General features: G+C 35.8%; 1 protein-coding gene across 1 annotated transcript; it reads left to right on the plus strand.

Annotated features, from left to right (window-relative positions):
- Positions 1–8,132: 8,132 nt before the first annotated feature.
- LOC101743760 (uncharacterized) lies at positions 8,133–14,525 on the plus strand. The gene is made up of 7 exons (XM_038020440.2): positions 8,133–8,214; positions 9,463–9,794; positions 9,873–9,942; positions 11,402–11,708; positions 13,601–13,862; positions 13,948–14,017; positions 14,218–14,525. Exons 1-7 carry the CDS (start codon positions 8,148–8,150, stop codon positions 14,523–14,525), a joined length of 1,416 nt encoding a protein of 471 aa, XP_037876368.2. The 5' UTR covers positions 8,133–8,147.
- The last annotated feature ends 7,043 nt before the right edge of the window (positions 14,526–21,568 follow it).

The following is a 21,568-nucleotide window of genomic DNA, read 5'->3' on the forward strand; positions in this document are numbered from 1 at the left end:
GAAGATAATAAAAATATTCAACAACACGAACACAATGTACAGCGTATAACTAAATAAAAGTTTCTAGAAATTTCCTAATAAATAATTACACAGATGAAAAAAGAAAGTGATAAAATAAGATGCAAACCTAGCTATCTCAAGTGGCACATCTGTTTGTAGTAGTAATACCCTATCATTTTCTGTGATACAAACAAAACCACAGCTTAGATATCATCAAGTTATCTTAATACTGCATTTACAATACAGCATTTTTAATGCTGTGGATAGTTAGCGGACGGCCCGTCAGAGGAAATATAAATCAGTCATAAAAATTTGTAGATTTACGTCACAGTACAATCGGTAAAATGCGTTTTTTTTTGTTTGCTATTGCCTAGATGTGTGGACGAGCTCACAGCCCACCTGGTGTTAAGTGGTTACTGGAACGCATAGACATCTACAACGTAAATGCGCCACACATCTTGAGATATAAGTTCTAAGGTCTCAGTATAGTTACAACGGCTGCCCCACCCTTCAAACCAAAACGCATTACTGCTTCACGGCAGAAATAGGTGGGGCGGTGGTACCTACCCGTGCGGACTCACAAGAGGTCCTACCACCAGAAAATATAAAAGCCGTATAGTTCCTTTTCTCTGAGGACACTTCAGTATTTAACGGTATTTCGAGCACACGGAGACATTCCAATTGTCAATTAGTGTAGCGGGCGAGTTAACGCGTTGCTTCGAACTGTCGAAATGGGGGCACTGCCGGCTAAAACGACACGGGACCGAACTCTGAACTAATTGGCGATGCGTCCGACAGCGCGATCAGAGAACTATACGCATCGAATCTTTCAATTACCTAATTTGATTTCGGGAGACGAATGCAATAAATTTGCGTCCGACTTTGAACACCGATCGTCTATTCTAATAATAATATTAGAATAGACGATCGGTGTTCAAAATCGGTGTTCTTTATAAAAAGAGGAAAGATTTTTTTGTTATAGGCTCCGGAACTACTGAACCGATTTAAAAAAATATTTCACTGTTTGGAAGCTACACTGTTCTCGAGTGACATAGGCTATAATCTTTTTTGCAAAAAATTAGGGATCTTTACTAAAACTTCAATAATGTAACCCAAGGTGTAAAAAAATTACCTAAAATTTTAATATGCTTTAAATCGCGTGCACTGCGAAAAATATTGATGATAGAATAAAATAATGTACTACAACTTTGTTGAACACATTATTATTTACAAAAAGTGTCGCGACAGCATATATCTAACGATTACAGTTATGCCTCAAGAAGTGTTCTTTTATTTTAAAAAATAAAACAACGTCAAATATCGTTGATTTTTTTGTTAAAGACCCGAGCGCAGCCGGTGCGGGGCGCTAGTAACCAATATTTTTGTTTAGGATATTTGGAGCTTGGGCTCCTGCTGGCTGCTTGGCTGGATGTAGCTTGTTCTTGTTCTATATATGTATTTAGCATAGAAATTTTAGCAGTCATTCAATTGTCCCAAGCTAGGACGTTATTAAATTTTCATTTTGCCTCCCATTTCGTACTGGATTCACTTGGAGTAGACAGTAATTGGAGTAAAATTTATTTTAAAATATCTGGACATTTTAACACATAATTTAAACATTACAACACAATTTAGAAACATTTCTATTGGTTGTGATGGTTTCGATTTTGAATTGACATGTAAACTTTCATAAAAAAATTCTGTTGTAACAAAAATAAGTGCCTGAATTCGAAATAACCTAATAGAAACTTAATGGCGACAAAAGTTATTAAGCAGAGGTAATAGTGTAGCAACAACAATTTGTTTAAGATAAATAAATTTTTTATTACAAATTTAATTTATATACATAAAAAAACATAAATATGTAGCATAAAACAACTAAAATATTTTATAAACATAAGTATGAATGTATCAGAAAAGAAATCAATAAAAAAATAGTTTATTGCATCACAAAAATAAGCATATCAAGAAAACATTAAAATACCGAAAATATTCCTTCGTTCCTCTCTTAAAATATATTTTTGATGAAATGAAAACAGTTTTTAGCGGTTTTATTTCTTAGAAATCACTTTTAAAAATTTATCCGCGACACCTGTACGTTCCCACGTCTTCTAAATAAAAAAATAAAAAAAAGTAAACAAATCTCTAAGTCATTGCAACATTTGCCTCTTCAAAGATCAAAAGCAGACTTCGAGAGGTTCTCGGGGGGGCAAATCCGATACTTGATATTTTCGAAGGTTTCCCTAATTTGTTTACAAGAATCTACACAGAATATTCGATGAATTCATGCTCTCTAATAAAGGTCAACTCCCAGAAATGTATCTTACATATTTACGGTCATCGTTTGTCTTAATTATTTTTGAAGTTTGTAGATAACTTACAGATACTACTATCTATGTTATTGTGCAGCAAATGTGAATCACTTGTATCGGGTTAATTTTATTTCCATCCGTGGTGAACTTTTGGTAATTTATCGAAACAAAGAACATTATGCATGTCACAGTATTGTGTCGATCAGCTTGGCATGCATACAATCTATATGCTAATTTTCCATTTGGAGATTTCGGACATAAAGTCTCGGATGAAGAATCGATAGATATTTTAAGATAGCAAACTAATTTATAGACATTTCTTTGCTAGTTTGCATTATCTGTGTAAATTCCAAATCTAAATTTCACCATAAACCAATCATAAACTGGAAAACTCTGATTAATAATTACAATGATCCTGCTTATTTCTGTCACGAAGTTACATATTTCAGTATGAAATGACAGATATACGCGAAAATTTTGAAAATATAGTTGATTAATTAATTTTTTTTTTCCCGATCCGGTAGTAGATTCATCTGCGAAGCAGCTGCTCTTGAGTTATTAGGTCTCCTTCGGAGGCGCTCGGGCAGCTGTTAGCTAATCCCACCCCTCCTGGCTGAGGCTTTGCTTGCCCACCTGTCCTGGTGAAACTGGAAAGCCCTCAGGGCTACCAGTAATCATTCAATCATAAAAAAGAATACACACAGCCCCTACGCACATATTTTGACATATGAAGCTGAACTCTCAACTATATTATGCAACGACTGTACCCCACCCCTAATAGGGAATAATACTGTGTCGCGGCAGAAAAAAAACCAAGATGATTACAGATACACGTGCAGACTTACCCCAATCATAGTGTGTAATCAACAATATTAAAAACGCTTGTAACATTTTGCATAGTTCCAAGTACTCAATTGCCTCAAACGTACTTCAAATACCTATTGGAAAAACCCTTCGAATAGTACAAATCAGTGAAGCTTCTCTGATTATTTATTTTAAAGCCAACAATACTTATTATGTAGATCCTTATGGTCGATTTGCCTAATCCGTGATTGAAAGTTGCCTTGTTGCGATGTTTTTCGCCGTTCCGAGGGATAACTAAGGGATTGTATGGATCCGCGGAGCTTCCAAATTCCCTTCCCTTTCAATTTCGATGATGGCCTCTTATATTGTAAATACAGGTAATTGGTGAAAATATTATTCGTTGAATGTCCGATTTGTGAGTTTACATTGAAGAATTAGATTTTTATATCAGCGAAACTGCTTGAACGGGTTAATCTCCCGTTTTTAATTGTCATTATATTATTTTCGATTTTGCGAATACTTCATCATAGTTTCCTAAGACTGATAGAGCCGTAAAAGTAGTTTTAACTATATTTATGACTCTTAAACATCGAAGATCTGTATAATGTTTGCATACGTTCAATTTTAGTAAGTTACTAGCTGTACCCGTCCGCTTCGCTGGGCATTTAAAATTAACATTATTATTTCTTATCCCCACAAAGATTCTCATCATTAACACCCCCGCAACTGGTGTAGGGGGTCCAACTCTCATATAAATATTAGCCTATCCATGAAGTACATGTATTTTCTACATGGATACCAAGTTTCAAGTCAATCGGATGCACGGTTGAGTAGTTATAACGGAACATCCGTAAAAACCACTGTAGATTTATATATTAGTACAGATTTTATGTAATATTTGGTGGCTGGGCGTTTCTTGAGCCGGCTTAGCATCAGTCAAAAATTCTGATTTGAAAGGTGGGCTATAAATATGATTGAAATTTTTAGTTCTCTCGTCTCAAGGTGAGCGGTGGCACTTACGTTATGACCTTTAAGAATTCCAATAAACATTTAAATGAAATGAAAAAAAAAATTGTTGTGTTCTATTTATGCCCTTTGTGAAATAGTGAGACCCGAACAAACAAAGTGTTGCAATATTTATGACCAGTAAAAGCGACAAAAACTGTAAATTCTGATATCATTCTATATTTAGTAGCAGCGTCCATTAACAGTAAATAAGTATTTAAGGTGACAATAAAAGCTATACATTCCTTCACAGTACCAATTGTTAATATTTATAGTAAACTAAGGACACGGCTGTTCTATAATGGTGCGGTTTCAGAAATCGTCACAGGAAACAAGAAAACAAAATTTTTAACTTTAATTTAATATATTTGGAACAATTACAATTAAATGATATATATGTGACTCAATGATGTTTAAATAACATAAAATATACAATGCTAACAGGAGATTGCGGGAAATAGATGTTTGACTTTGGATTATTTTTTATTAATTGTACCTAGTCAGGTCATAAATTCTGTCACATGTTTAATGTAAAATAATTGAAACAAGTTTATTCATTATCTAACCATTCATATACCAAAATGAACTTAACAAAACATAGATTCTTATGACACTAAAGTTTATTCAAAATGACCTCCGTGATTTTGAATACAGGCCTTCAATCTGCGCGGCCAGTCGTCTATCGCAGCACGAACGAGGTCCATGTCAATATCGGCGGCTGCCTTAATCAAGGATGTCTTGAGTGACTCCAAATTGGAATGAGGCTTTGAGCACGCCTTTTCCTCCAAATGTTGCCATATCTTGTAATCTAACGGATTCAAATCTGGACTGGAGGAGGGCCAGTCTTCGTGCCGGATGAAGTCGATTTCACGCGCCGCCAGCCAATCTTGTGTGCTCTTCGCTCTATGAGCTGGCGCCGAATCTTGTTGGAATACCCAGTGCCTGTTATTGAACATGGTATGAGAAACAGGTTCCACAAGGTTCGTCAGGACTGTATTTTGATACACAACTGCATTCGTTTTTACACCTTTCTCACAAAAATGTACCTCTGTTAAGCCCCAATAAGAAACTTCCAACCATACCATGAGCGAGGATGGAAAATGACCTCGTTGGATACGCGGAATACTGTTGCTCGCTTCTTCACTACTGTGTGCGTACACCTTATCATTTTGTTTGTTGTAGCTCTCTTCTACGGTAAAAATTTTTTCATCCGAAAAAAGAATTTCCCGATATTTTTTTCCCGCGTACCGCTTCAACAAAGCGCGGCATTTCTTCAGTCTCAGGTCCATTAGACGAGCATTCAAACGATGTCCTGTTTTTCTTCGATATGCCCGAAGCCCTAAGTCTTCATGTAACACCCTTTTCACCGTGGTTCTGCTTGACCTCATCTGAAGGGCCAACAGTTTCTGCTTACGTTTGGGATTTCTTTGAATTCGCGCCTTCACAGCTTTTATCACTGCTGGAGTCCTAACAGACCGAGGGCGACCACTTCTTGACCTGTCATCTACACTAAAGTCTTCATTGTATCGTTTGATGGTACGATAAACGAATCTTTTGGTTATATTCAAATTTTTCAGTATGTTAAAAATTTGAATTGGCGCGTAACCGCAACGATGCAACGCAATAACTGCAATACGGTTTTCTTTAAGCGTCCACTCCATATTTAAAAATGAGTAAAATTCTAAAAGTATACATTTTTATTTTCATGAACAATTCGAAATTCGAATTCAATAAACTTTTTTGTGCCCAGCACTCTAAAAGAAAAGTTTTTACTGTGTGACAATACTTATGACCTGACTAGTTATCTTTTATACGAGTATTTATGTACCAGGATTTTTAGACTATAAATAAATCCGTATTTACCTTAATTATATTTACATTTGTCTAATCTACAGAAATTGCCACTATTTTAAATTATGCATACGCAGTTAATTTACCCATTCATATGAGGAGACTAAGTAATTTTATGTCGATACTGAGGAAACTAAATATTTTATTAGATATCTGAAAACATTTATTAAATTGCGTTTTAATCCGCCGAATGAGTTTCAACTTTAAATGATATATAATTTGAAAATATGATTTTCTATGATTTCTATGATTTTCTCTCACTTTTGGAAGTACAAAAAATCGCTTAATGTTATACAGGACACCATTAAGGAAGTCCGTTGCTTGTCGTCTATTGATGCACAAGGGAAATCACTAGGAAACAGTAATTATACGTTTTATACTTTTCCTCCACTGGATTTGCATCTTCGGTTTGAATTGTTTTATTTGTATAGATTATAAATATCAAACATTTTGTTTTACAAAAATATTATATTGTTTTAATTGGTTGTTTTTGCAGTCCTTGTCATGTTGTCATGTCTAAGCATTCGTACTGTATGTGGAAATTAATAATTATGTTATGTTTTTTTTTTTTACATTAGATATAGATGGTTTAGTAGTATTTAATTATAGTGTTCTGTTTTTATAGTTACATAGTTTAATATACGGATGGGTATCGGGAGCGTGGGGCGTCATCCAACCAGGTGGACCGACGACTTAGTGCGCACGGCGGGAAGTCGTTGGATGCGGAAAGCGGAGGACCGCATTATGTGGAAGGCATTGGGGAAGGCCTATGTCCAGCAGTGGGCTGATAAAGGCTGATGATGATGATAATAGCTTACTATTATATTAGAATTTCTCAGTGTTATGAAATATGTCATCGACTTATGGATGCAGCTTATGGCAGATTATGGTTTGCCAGATAAACTTACAATCCACCGAGTAAATGGTTATCGTTGCTAGACAAACTTCTTGCCGCTGGACTCCTTGAGATCACATGGCGGTCATACTTGTGTTGTAAAATAGCTGTCCTACTCTTCAAACCATATCAATACTTCAACGTATAAATAACAATACCGAGGTAGATATTATTAATGTCCTCTAAGTGAAATAAGCATTTTCTGGATCTCGAGACACAGCACTAATTAAACTTAGCTGAGAAGTCAAACTGTCAATGCGACATAGTTTGTTTTATTTCTTATAGCGACCCACCCTCGCTTCGCTTCGGAAACATTAAATTTTATTAATGATAGCTGTCCCGCGACGTTACTCGTGGCTATTCTCGTACCACGGGCGACGCCGCGGGGCAAAGCTAGTCTAAAAAGTAGCTTAAGTTACTCCTTATATCATCAGCTACCTATCAGTGAAAGTCCCGTCAAAATCGGTCCAGCCGTTCCAGAGATTAGCCGGAACAACCAGACAGACAGACAGACAGACAAAAATTTGTAAAAAATGTTATTTTGGTGTATGTATCGTATATATATTCATATGCATGTAGTAAAGCGAGGCTATTTCAATATTACAAACAGACACTCCAATTTTATTTATATTTATAGATAATTAGTTTCAATCTAATAAATTAAACAAAAATCATTCACAAAAAATTAATACAAACTTAATTACCGTCTAACTTCTTTGGTTTCAATGTAGACCGACGCTGGGGCACAAATTCCATATCAGTGTTTTTACTGACATTTCCTTGTTCAATTCTATCGTTATATTTGAGGTTCACTGACCCCATCTTTTGAGAAGCAGATGCGATTATAGACGCAACAGTGAACGAGGGATGCGGTAAATCCGGGATTTGTGAAATATAATAATCCTTTAAGCTTTGTTGTTCGTCTTTGACTGTGGTATCGTTAATTTCGTTGGATAGTTCGAAGGATATATCTGTGACCTCATTCAAGTCAAACGAATCTTCTTTTTGCTTCCGGTAGTACGAAAGGCGCAAGTGAGAGTAGTCGTCAATAAAATTATCTGTTGTGTTTTCTTCTTTGATTGTATCAGAATGTTGCACACTAGTTTCTTCCGACATATTTTACGTTAAAATCAAATCAGCAGCAAATATTAATTTGACGTTTAGATTTCAATTAAATGTATCGACTCGTAGGTAGTCGTAATTATTACGAACATGACAATTGTATGTGTAGGTAGACTTAGTTTCGTTTATAAGTTATCGAAATAAACTTATTTCTAAAAATGACTGATTTTTGGAACGAAGTTCCTTATGGGACGATGCGGAGGGGTACCCTAATTGGAAAAAAACGTCCGTAACGTAAGATTTTTATTAGTAATGCACACAGTGTACGACTTAACTTTATAATAACGTACAAAAAATAACATATTTTTTCATCATTCATTGACCACGATCTCAGAGCGTTCGTTTGCGCAATACACTAACTCTTATGCAAACAACCGTGAATGAAGTGTACCACAATAAGTTCGCACGTTACCGAATGACCGTGGGTTGTTGCGAAACCTCCAGTTTTATTTTCTTTATACCTCGAATAGAACTTAAAATTTATATTTTTATATTATGGAACTTCGTTCCTATCCGGTGTCCCACGACACCACACATCTTTTCTTTTTATTAAATTTTTTTATAGCTTAGATGGGTGGACGAGTTCACAGCCCACATGGTGTTAAGTGGTTAGTAGGTTAGGTTAACGTAAATGCCCACCTACCTTGAGATATAAGTTCTAAGGTTTCAACTATAGTTACAACGGCTGCCCCACCCTTCAAACCGAAACGCATTACTGCTTCACGGCAGAAATAGACAGGGTGGAGGTCTTACCACGTAAAGTAATTACGTATAGTTTGGCGTATTATTGTTTTAAAAGGTTGCGTAACATTATTGTTTTAAATGGTATATAGAGCAAGTCGTCGTGGCCTAAAGAATAAGACGTCCGGTGCATTCGTGTTGAAGCGATGCACCGGTGTTCGAATCCCGCAGGCGGGTACCAATTTTTCTAATGAAATACGTACTCAACAAATGTTTACGATTGACTTCCACGGTGAAGGAATAACATCGTGTAATAAAAACCAAACCCGCAAAATTATAATTTGCGTAATCACTGGTGGTAGGACCTCTTGTGAGTCCGCACGGGTAGGTACCACCACCCCACCTATTTCCGCCGTGAAGCAGTAATGCGTTTCGGTTTGAAGGGTGGGGTAGCCGTTGTAACTATACTGAGACCTTAGAACTTATATCTCGAGGTGGGTGGCGCATTTACGTTGTAGATGTCTATGGGCTCCAGTAACCACTTAACACCAGGTGGGCTGTGAGCTCGTCCATCCATCTAAGCAATAAAAAAAAAAAAAGAGTTTATCGTACCGTGACATTTTCAAGTACGCATGATTATTCTTATTAACCAAAAAAACTGTCGTTTAATGTTGTGGATGAAGTTATACACTATCACGATGCGTGAGAGTGAGATTGGTATTCCTGATCACTGGAAACCGACAAATAATCCGTCGATAACAATACTATCTCGATAACTATACATGACAACAGATCTTACCAACGCAGAATCCACAGCCGGCTATAAAAGGTGGAGTGAATGTTTCTCAGTACCACAGCGAAGTAATCCGGGAAAAATGAAAGTCGCTATTGTGTTTATGGGCTTGATCGCTCTTGGTTTCTCGTTGCCGCAACCGAAGAAGAGCTTCGTAGAAAACTTCCGTGATTTCCTTGACATAATTAAGGACGAGGCTGGTCATGATATCGAGCATTTGTTCGAGCATTACATCGAATTTGAGGAGTTCCAGCGTTCGTTTGACTACCTCACCACGAAGGACTTCAGAGACTTGATCTATGAGATGGAAGACCTGCCGGAATTCAAAGCTGTAAGTTTACCTACCAAAAACAAAAAATCTTTACTGTTGCTAAATTAATTTATGAATTACACTGTTCTTCTATTTCAGGTGGTCGATTTCCTGGAAAATGACAACATTGACATCCATTTCTTTATTGATATTTTCAACGAAATGATTGGTAAGCATAAATCATTATATTAGGTTGGGGAAAAAGTTTCTTCTCATTTTTTAAGAAAATTCAAACATTTTTATATAGTTTATTTACATTTAACTAAAGTATATACCATTTTGTTCGATAACTTTTTACCATCTTGTAGGTAGGGACATGATCCCATTGCTATAGAAATTTTGGGGCTTCCGATCAAAATACCGCGGCAATTGGTTTTGACAGTCCTCTCGTGATGTTAGCCTGACACTGCCTAAAGAATTCTGATATGAGAACGAAACAGGTGGAAATTTGAAGGTGTAAAGTCAGGACTACACAGCGGATGCATTAACACCTCCCAGCCAAGCTCTTTTAATTTTTGCTGAATGGCTAAAGATGTGTGAGGTCTAGCGTTATCATGATGAAAAACCACACCCCTTCTGTTGATTAATTTTGGCCGCTTTCTTTCAACTTCTTGCTTTAATATCACCAGTTGTTCGCAGTAGATTTCAAAATCGATGGTTCTGCCTGGTGGTAACAGCTCATAATGAATAATGACCTTCCAAGCCACCACACACAGCATCACCTTGTTGCGAGTTAACCTGGGTTTCGCCACAGTCTGTGAAGCCTGACCGGCCTTTGACTACGACCTTTTTCGCACGTTCTTGTCGTACGTGATCCACTTTTCATCACCAGTTTTCAGCTTCTTCAAAAATGGTTCAGTTTCATTACGTCGTATTAAAGAATCACAAACGAGCACACGGTTCATTAGGTTTCTTTCAGTGAGCTCGTGAGGTACCCAAATATCGATCGTTTTGTGGTCAATTCCTAGTTCTTCAGCTACGTCGTGACTATTGATATGCCGAACTTGCTCCACTTTTCCATAATTGGCATCCATTTTATCCTTAATAGGGCGACCAGAACTACGTGCATCTTTGACATCAAAATTTCCGGATTGAAAACGCTTAAACCAAATTTGTGCTACTCTCACAGACACTGCACTAGGTCCATAAGCATTGCAAATTTTTTTCACGGCTTGCGTTGCATTTTTACCTTTTTGGTAGTAAAATTTTAAAATGTATCGAATTTCTTCATCACTTCAGACTCACTCTTCAGATTCACTCATCTTGACAGTACGAAAAATAAATATAAATCACACATTTTCCTAATTTGAATTTGGAATTATCTTTTTTTAAATTTAAACTTTTAATGATACCAAAACCAGCCAGGTACAAATAGTATAGCCGAAGAGATTTTATTACAAGTTCATACATACTATAATGCGAAAAGTCTTTTTCCCTCAACCTGTTATTTCACTGTTTAACTTACTGTGTCCCTGGCTTTTTCAATGTCCTTAAGGCACGGGACGATAATTAGTTTAAAGCAATTGGGCTAGGTTCGGTCTGCACAAATCTAATGAAAGCAACCCCGATTCACATCCAAGCACTACAAGTCTCTAATCTGTAGTCTTTATTCAATTAATATTTTTCAGAAACTATCGGTGAGAGAGTTAAAAGGGCCCGACACACTCTTAGCGGACGCGACTTCACTTCCTACATTAACGATATTATCGGTGAATTCCCCAAGGATAAACTCGCAGCCTTGTACGAACAGAAACTCGCTGAGGACGAAGAATTCAGAGTAGCTCTTGAGAACCTTCAGAGCGAGGAATGGGACGCCGTGTTCGGTGCTCTGTGGGAGAGTGAGCAATTCAAGGCCGAAGTTGATACCCTTGCTGAACACGGTATTGACGTACACGTCCTCATGAAAGAACTCTTCGCCATCTTCGGACAAAACTAATTGTCAACTTTATTACAATAAAGTTTATTTAAGTTACAAGATGCTTTATTTGTGTCTTGTTTTATCTGTGTCTTGTTGGAATTGTTTGGTTATTTGATTACCTTTTGGGTCAAGCGATGAGTGATCTTAAGCTTTGTAGGCACGCGCTGCTTCTATTCCCAGTCGGAGTTAGGAACTTGTGAAAGGTTCTAAGTACTTAGAATCTGAATTCACATTATTGGTGCTTATTGCTTCTTATTTTACTATTACCAATTAGGGCCATTGAATGTGGAGTGTAGAAATTCTTTGTCATATATTTATTGCATTGAAATTATTATCGGATTGCTAAAACCTAGTTAGTTCAGTTATCAGTTGAAATTTTTATACTTCCTACTTAACTTAATGACTAGCTTTAGCAATTTACACATCCGAATATTTACACTTTTATCATTTATCATTTTCTTAATATGTGTGTTTTCAATTGTTTATTAAACACTACTTTAATCCAATCAGAAACAAAAGTTACGATAAAATAGCGTTCTTTATTTGTGAATGTCAGTAATGATAAAGACATCAAACATATGAGCAGCTAACTTCTAAGTTCTCAAATGTTACATTATATTGTAAATATGATAGGGTCAATACCATCACTCGTCTTGAAGTTCGAAGTTCGAAGTTTTTTCCCAGCCCTCACACCGGAGTATATAACTGTTTTGGGTAGAAACAATCAGAATTGCGGTAGCTACTCGTGTGGGCTCATAATATGTTCTACCTCCCGTAAAAAAATTAGTGGTTCTGGTGGATTTCTTTGGGATCCGTTGAACGCGTCCCATTCGGTCAACTCTGAGCTCATTTTCATATTTAAAATAAGAAAAATAATTTTCATTGTGATCGACGGCATTGGACGATTGTCACATTGAAAAAAATTGCTACGAAGCGATACAAGTCATAAGAAAAAAATAGGTTTAATGTTAAGTCACTTTCGTCTGTCTGTGAATAAGAAATATATGAACTTGGCTTAGTTTTGATTTATTGACATAAAAAAATCAATTTTTAATTTTGTTCTTAATGTAGATAAACCCTTAAATTATTTGCATACAGATACGGAAACTTGCACAATTAAAATACTATTAAGTAAATACTTGCAAAAATTCACTTGTTCCCCATCCTATTGTCAGTTACTACTGATTAATTGGTATTACTATACCAAACAACAATTAGCATTATTGTAAAAATGAGGCAAAAAATTGTTGTTTTTGTGGTCCCACAGTAGTCGAAATTCGACTATAATTAACTGAAATTATAAGTTTGTCAAAGACTATTAATCTTCTATAATCACATATTTCGTCAAGACTACAATATAGACAAATTATATTAAATACAAACAATATTTAATCAAACCTCATATGACACAAACGTCAAGAACAAAAGTTTGACAATAAATAAATAGTATGCATGCGTGTGTGCGTCAAATACATAGTAGTGTGTGTAATGTTTTTTTTATTGATTTAATGTATTTTTTAGGCATAATTTTAAAAAATATTAACATTCTGCACTCCTTCTCTGTAAGTGTGGGAAATTTCATACTCCTCCGTCCGCGCAATTTTCGTAAAAAGGGATACAAAGTTTTTCTTTCACGTATTAATATATAGATAGATATGCAGTTATTCGTATCGTTGACATTTTTAAGTACGCATGACTATTCTTATTAACAAAAAAAACTGTCGTTTAATGTTGTGGATGAAGTTATACACTATCACGATGCATGAGAGTGAGATTTGTATTCCTGACTACTGGAAATCTGCAGATAATCCATCGATAACAATACTCACATGACAACAGATCTTATCAACACAGAATTCGCCGTCGGCTATAAAAGGGGGAGCGAATGTTTCTCAATACCACAGTGAAGTAATCCGGGAAAAATGAAAGTCGCTATTGTGTTTATGGGCTTGATCGCTCTTGGCTTCTCGGTGCCCCGACCGAAGAAGAGCTTCGTAGAAAACTTTGGTGATTTCCTTGACATCATTAAGGACGAGGCTGGTAATGATATCGATAATTTGTTCGAGCAATACATCGAATTTGAGGAGTTCCGGCGTTCGCTTGACTACCTCACCACGAAGGACTTCAGAGACTTGATCTATGAGATGGAAGACCTGCCGGAATTCAAAGCTGTAGGTGTACCAACCAAAAACAGAAAAAATCTTTACTGTTGATGAATTAATTTATGAATTACACTTTAAATTATTATTTTTTCAGGTGGTCGATTTCCTGGAAAATGACAACATTGAGATCCATTTCTTCATTGATATTTTCAACGAAATGATGGGTAAGCATAAATCATTATATTTCACTGTTTAACTTACTATGTCCCTGGCTTGTCCAATGTCATTAAGACACGCGACGATAATTACTTTAAAGCAATTAGCCCAGGTTTAGTTTAGACAAATCCGATGAAAGTAATCCTGATTCACATCAAAGTACTAGAGATCTCCAATCTATAGTCTTTATTCAATTAATCTTTTTCAGAAACTATCGGCGAGAGAGTTAAAAGAGCCCGACAAACTCTTAGCGGACGCGACTTCACTTCTTACATTAACGATATTATCGATGTATTCCCCAAGGATAAGCTCGCAGCCTTGTACGAACAGAAACTCGCTGAGGACGAAGAATTCAGAGTAGCTCTTGAGAACCTCCAGAGCGAAGAATGGGACGCCGTGTTCGGTGCTCTGTGGGAGAGTGAGCAATTCAAGGCCGAAGTTGATACTCTTGCTGAACACGGTATTGACATACACGTCCTCATGAAAGAGCTCTTCGCCATCTTCGGACAAAACTAATTGTCAACTTTATTACAATAAAGTTTATTTAAGTTACAAGATGTTTCATTTGTGTCCTGCTGGAATTGTTTTGCTATTTGTTAATCAATTGCCTTTTTGGTCAAGTGGTCTTAAGCATTCTAGACGTTACGACGCGCTGCTTCAATTCTCAGTCGGAGTTAGGAATTTGTGCATGATTTGTGATAGATTTTTGGAGTGTGATTGTAATGATGATTCTTATGCTACTATTAGCAATTGGGATCGTCTAATGCGTAGTGTAGTATTCATTTATCATGTATTTATTACATTGAAACTATTATTGAATTTCCTTAATTTAGTTATCAATTCAAATCTTTATACTTCCTCCTAACCATCTTTAGCAATTTACACAACCGAATATTTACACTTTAATAATTTATCATTTTCATTTTCTTAAGACGTTTGTTTTTCAATTGCTTATTAAACACTTCTATAATCAAATCAGAAACAAATGCTATGATAAAATAGCGGTTCTTACTTGCGGTTGTCAGTAATGATGTAAACATCAAACGACTGAGTAGCTTCTAATTAGGCAAAGGTCTCAAATGTTTCATCATATTGTAAATATGATAGGGTCAATACCGTCACTCATCTTGAAACGTGAGTTCGAAGTTTCAGTTGTATTGTAACGGCTGTACCAGCTCTTACATTGAAGTACATGACTGCTTCATGGCAGAAATAGGCAGGATGGCGGCAGCTACTCATGTGGGCTCATAGTATATTCTATCTCCCGTAAAAAAATAGTGGTTGTGTTGAGAGGTGGTTGGGATCCGTTTGGGTCTTTGGGATCCATTGAAAAACTCCTATTCGGTCAACTTAGAGCTCAATTTCATATTTAAATAAGAAAAGCAACGTTCAAGACATAACGATAAGATCGTCGGTAGTGGATGATATAACTTTGATAAATTATTATGTTACGAAGCAGCTGCGATACAAATCTTAACATAAAAATAAGTTTAATGTTGAGTCACTGTTGTTTGTGAATAAGAGATATGTGAATTTAGCTGGTTTTGATTTACTTACATAAAAAAAGGTTTCAATTTTTTTTTAAATGTAGATAAATCGTATAATAAACTTTTTTACTTATAGACACGGAAGCTTTCGAATATTGTGCTAGGGTGCGGCCTGAAAATACTTGAATGGACTGTGTGGAAGGGGATGTGTAAGATAAAAGCGTGTGTAGAGATGACGTATGATAGGCCTAAATAGAAAAAGAGGACCGATCACATATTAAAGCAAGATGAAGAAGCAGGGTACGGAAACATGCGTAATTACATCACTAATGATAAATATCTGCAAAAATTCAATCGTTCTCTGTCCTATTGTTAGTAGTAATAACAAATAAACAATTAGCTTTATTGTTTACAATTATAAGAAGCAACATATCTATAGTTCATTCATACAATGCTTTCAGTCTTTATTCGTTTATCGAACACATCAGTTGAAGAGGCTCCAAACTATTTAACTTAGTCATTTAGTTTTTTTTTCTTCTAAATAATGCATTTTTTTACTAAATATTTAATCTTCTTGTGGCATGTGAGATCGAATGTTGGTTTTTACGTTCCATTCAGTACTAGTGAGGTAAGTTTTAAGAACCACAGCGCAATATTATGCGATGTATCGGTCACAAATGTAATTCACTATGACATTGAGGTTGTTCATTTTTCAGTTCAAAGTATATGAAGAGAAGTTGATCTTATTGATACTTTGTTAACTCATTTTCAGCTGACAGATGAAGACTCTGCAATATTGGCAGAAAACTATGGCCTTTTAAGTAACCAAATGAAATCGACTACACTAAAAACAAGATTTGCAAAATCCGAACAAACATTATTTACATCAAATAATATGGGTTTGCTGAGCGAAGACCTTGATGAGACTCCTTTAAGAGAGCACGCAACTGACAAACCCAACAATTTAAAGGAAAGAGCATTTGTATATTTGAATCAAAAATATAAAACTCCGTTTCAAAATCAAGTTTATGATCTTCATATGCAAGCAATGGATATTCCATTGAGAAATTATAAATATTGGGCGAAATCTCGATTTTCGAAATTTGTGGAATTCCCTGTGAAAATGGCTAGTTTCTTTCAACCGTCTTTATACCAGATTGTTGATCCAGAAGCAAAGCAAAGGGATTTCTATGGCGGAGCTACAAATGAAAATGATAATAAAATGAAAATGAAAACTACTGTTACCGATCATAATAACGCACCTAATGTAAACGTAGAAGACTTAGAAAGACAGCGTATTCCTTTAGAATTGCTTAGTAAGCCACATGCAAGAAAACCAAATAAATATTCACCTAAGAATTATGAGCTAACAGATTATAAGGAGAATAAAATATATGTTGATAATCTCTTTAAAACTATTCCATCAGTCAGTCTATATCAAACTCAAAGACCAATCGATGAATACGAAAAACTCAACGAAAGGACATCGCCTAGAGGTGGTAATTCAAACTTCGATATTGATGAGAAACAGATTCGTAATTCTGATATAATAACTTATAAGTCACAGTTCGTTCCAAATACAAATCAGGATTATTCTAACGATCAATCACATATTAAAGTATTTTTTAATAATGAAGATCTTAATTCGAAGTTTTCGTTCGGAAATCGGAATTGTAACGAACCAGATTGTGTTCCTGATGAAAATTTCCATGGGAAACATTATTCCAATGCTCAAGTACCTCACAAACTAGATTGCAATTGCAATCATAAAAATAATGACGATCATAAAAAATCAAAAGAAAGACTCGAAAGAGATAAACAACAAACCCAGGAAACAATAATGACGGGACATAAGTGTCAAAATCATGTCCATGAAACACAAACTGAAGATATAATTGAAAACGAACTTCAGAATTCAGTAAATATTCTTAATCGTACATTGCAAATGTATTTTTAAGAAATTTTTAGCTTTTTGACACATCCTGTTAACTTCTTCTCAATTCTCTTACACTAGCCCTGTCTACACTATAATCTATTATTAATATTCCAAAGCTGAAGAGTTTGTTTGTTTTTTGGTTGAACGTGTTAATCTCAGAAACTACTGATCCGATATGAAAAATTCTTTCAATGTTAGATAGCCCATTTGATAAGAGTAACAAGATACACCCAAATCGCTTCGAGTTGGGCTTTGAAAATTGTAAATTTTTCTCGATTTCTCCAGGATTCCATCATCAGATTCTGATTCTGATATTTACAGGACCGTTCGGAAAGTCTACCCTTTCGAACAAAAAAAAAAACGAACTATCAGAATTGATTCAAGCATTCTCGAGAAATCGGTGAACATATACAGATAAGAAAATGGTGGCCGAAAAAGCATGACTTTGGTACCTTAAATAGCTCCTTAACATTCTATTATTCAAAAATATTTTCACCTCCTACGTAAATGAAGTCGCGGGTAAAATTTAGTTAAATATAAATGAAAATATTTAGGTACTCCATTTTGCAAAGTTAATAATTACTTTAAAATAATAAAATGATTTCTTTTATTACTGATTTCATTTCAAAGTCATTTAGAAGAAACAAATAAACTGCAACGCGAGCAGCGTTGCTGTTGCATTTTAAATTTTACTGGAAACACAATACGAGCCTCTTGCCTACATTTGTGCGTTTTATGACGTTATTCGGGGTAAAATTTCGAAATATATTCATTTAAATATGTAAGAATATGATTACAACAATAATTCTATTGGCACGACTTTGCTTTATAGAACAGTACGCAAAAGAGACGTGAGACTAGAGACGTGTTTTTCACAGCACTGCTGCGTGTGATCGCGATAACAGTGGCTCAAAGCTATCGGGATTGAGATCGCTGCTCGCGACCCCTTCTCACTCACTGGGCGTTTGTTGCTTCGAGAAATGAAAAGCAAACACTGTACCACGCCAACAGATGTCCAGATATCCAATAGCCTATTATATTTAAAACAACAGACTGCTTCGCGAGAAAAATAGGCAACATGGTGGTACTTATACGTACGGACTTTTATACCCTACAACCTGTGTGTATATCGAGTAGAATAAAAAAAAAAAAACTAATTAGTTCATCTAGGTGATTCGGTCGGCAGACAGCCGTGTCGCATTGCCATTAACAATATAATATATAGGTGAAAGGCTTCCAATTGTGAGCACTCGCCAACACTCTTCATGTTATGACAAAAGGTTTTTTTCCCTCAGATTTGTTCCTGAATATCACTCTGTATCGAGGTTAGCAGAGCTTCTACTTACGCCCAGAGCCTACTTAATTATGTAGATGCGAATGATCGTTGCCATTCTCTTGTTTTATGATCCTGGAAATGACTCTCCCGGGTTGGACAGTATTATTAGACGTTTGTGTTACGATGTTGAGCAATATTTACCTGACAATGTGGGACTGAATTACAGCAGAGTATTATTTATTATTAGTAGTACAGACGACTATTAAATTGTGATCAGATACATACATAATTCATTTCAGTATTTCGTCAACGAACCTATCGTAGGTATTATTGCTAATAAGCTAAAAAAAATTTAATTGGTTCCCATGTTCTCGCATTATCGATTAATGCAATTTTGTAGGTAGATAAAAAATGAGAATTTATTTGTATGAATATGTTATAGTAATCAATATTTGGTTGTATGTCGACGTGTATGGATGGTTCCTTCGATGCGTCAGATTATTATGAGATTTGGTTTAAAATCAAAAGTAATTTGATGATTTAATGAGGAATATATTATATTCATTTTATTATTTCCGAATTTTTGGAATACTTTACAGCTTTTGTGGCAACGGACTACTGAAAATAATAAGCGCGAGAAAATCGAAGAAAATACTGAACTTGGTATAGTTAGTCTTACTGGTGGTACAACATCTTGAAAGTCCGTGCGGGTAGGTACCACCACCCTGCTGATTTCTGCCGTGAAGCAGTAATGCGTTTCGGTTTGAAGGGTGGGGCAGCCGTTGTAACTATACCTGATACCTTAGAACTTATATCTCAAGGTGGGTGGCGCATTTACGCTGTAGATGTCTATGGGATCCAGTAACCACTTAACACCAGGTGGGCTGTGAGATCGTTCATCCATCCAAGCAATAAAAAAAAAAGTTATTACTTGCACTCCGGGACTAATCCATAATACCACGTAGGTACGTACATAGTTTCAAGAAATCGATGAAATTACATACAATTAGCCAATAAGTCAGCGAAGCGTGACCCTGTTTCACAAGTAACTAATAAAACTATTTCCTATCTATATTATTATTGTTTTTTTTTATTGATTAGATGGGTGGACGAGCTCACAGCCCACCTGGTGTTAAGTGGTTACTGGAGCCCATAGACATCTACAACGTAAATGCGCCACCCACCTCGAGATATAAGTTCTAAGGTCTCAGTATAGTTACAACGGCTGCCCCACACTTCGAACCGAAACGCATTACTGCTTCACGGCAGAAATAGGCGGGGTGGTGATACCTACCCGCACGGACTTTCAAGATGTTGTACCACCAGTAAGACTAACTAAAATTGAAATCGAATACTCAAGTAATTTAAACAACTACAAAAAAAAAATATAATTCAATACCTCATCTTGTTAAACTGAGTCCGTGTAATGAGTTTAAATTTTTAATTTAACATGTTTCCTCGTTGCTTAAACTTTTACCAGCTCAAGTTTATTGCATACCTAATTCTGATCAGTCATTCTCGAAGCTTCCATCAATAGAATCATGCTAACGAGATTTTATTTACCCGTAAATATGTTCAGTAAAAGATCCACTGAATTAGTCCAAAATTTATTATCAGTCGATTTGAATGGAGCGTCGAGCGCATCAATCAATCTAGTATGACGGGCAGAAATTGAAAGAATGCCGGTAGATATTGGTGTAAATATTCTGGTATGTTTCGCAATTGATAGGAAATGGGTTTTTTTTTTAAGGAAACTTGATGAAAATCTTCGGATGAAACATCGTTTAATTTTCCAAAAGCGATTCTATTTTTTTTTTAAAAGTAAATGAGCATGAAAGTAAATAAACTGACGCATCTCTGGTAGTTTATTTGTATGTAATTATAATATGTTATGTATAGCGATGGCATTGACGTTGTGGTGTTTCTGAGCTTAGTTAGCAGTCTAATAATAACCAGATTACGAGCTGGTACATTTATACATTAAGGCCTAAAATATAATAGTAATAGTAACAAGGCATGCGGCTATGCCCGTTTCACAGGTGCTAATTTTAATACGAAACTGTTATACATACGTACTAAACAGTTCTTAATGAATGACTTCCACGATGAAGGTAATAACAGGAAATAACATGTTGCCCGCGAAAACTACATAGTCTATGGTATATCGGTATGTATATCTTCGGGTTTCACATCATTAAAATAAGGCGAAACTTTGCAACACGTTGTGGTTCAGAATAGCGCCGCGCGTCGGCGGAATGTTTCTCAGTGTTACCAGCTATCAGGATTTATATGGAATTTAAACTTTTTGTCTGTGATATCGATTGTGTCAATATATGTATTACCTAGTAAGAATCAATGACAGAGGCAAATCAGAGCTCCTACTTACCGCATAGGGCTCTGTTAAGCCTAGTTAGAAGAAGGACTGATCACAGAAGGTTGGAACACATAGACACCGTATTATTGAGCTCCGAGTGTGATAAAACGTGACCTATATAAATGGACTGTGACAGCAGCGGCTTTAGAAAGTAACGGCGAACTTTACTGCTTTGCAAGAAGACGCTGCCATGTCTAAATGTCGAATAATTAATTTATCTACGAAAATAAAATATGACATTAAGACGCTTTTCCTAAGAAACTTTTCTTCTTTATTTTTTTAGGTGCAGTTGGTATTGATTTACAATTTTATAACTGGCTTAGTGTCTGTTATAAATCCATTTGGGAATTATTGAGAGGTTATTAGAAGCCTCAAAGTCCCCTAGAAACCAACGGAGGGGGCTATGCTGGGAGTTTCCCTGCGACACCAGATCAAGAATCAGGGGATTCGCATTAGAACCATGATAACCGACAAAGGTCAAAGAAT

This window comes from Bombyx mori, chromosome 25 (assembly GCF_030269925.1).
Source record: "Bombyx mori chromosome 25, ASM3026992v2".
Classification (NCBI taxonomy): Eukaryota; Metazoa; Arthropoda; class Insecta; order Lepidoptera; family Bombycidae; genus Bombyx; species Bombyx mori.

Excerpts from the sequence above, each read along its gene's own strand:
- LOC101743760 (XM_038020440.2), top strand. The coding sequence starts at position 8,148 with ATGACTGATTTTTGGAACGAAGTTCCTTATGGGACGATGCGGAGGGGT. Across the intron at positions 9,943-11,401 it reads TATTTTCAACGAAATGATTG|AAACTATCGGTGAGAGAGTT; the intron begins GTAAGCATAAAT and ends AATATTTTTCAG. Across the intron at positions 13,863-13,947 it reads ACCTGCCGGAATTCAAAGCT|GTGGTCGATTTCCTGGAAAA; the intron begins GTAGGTGTACCA and ends TTATTTTTTCAG.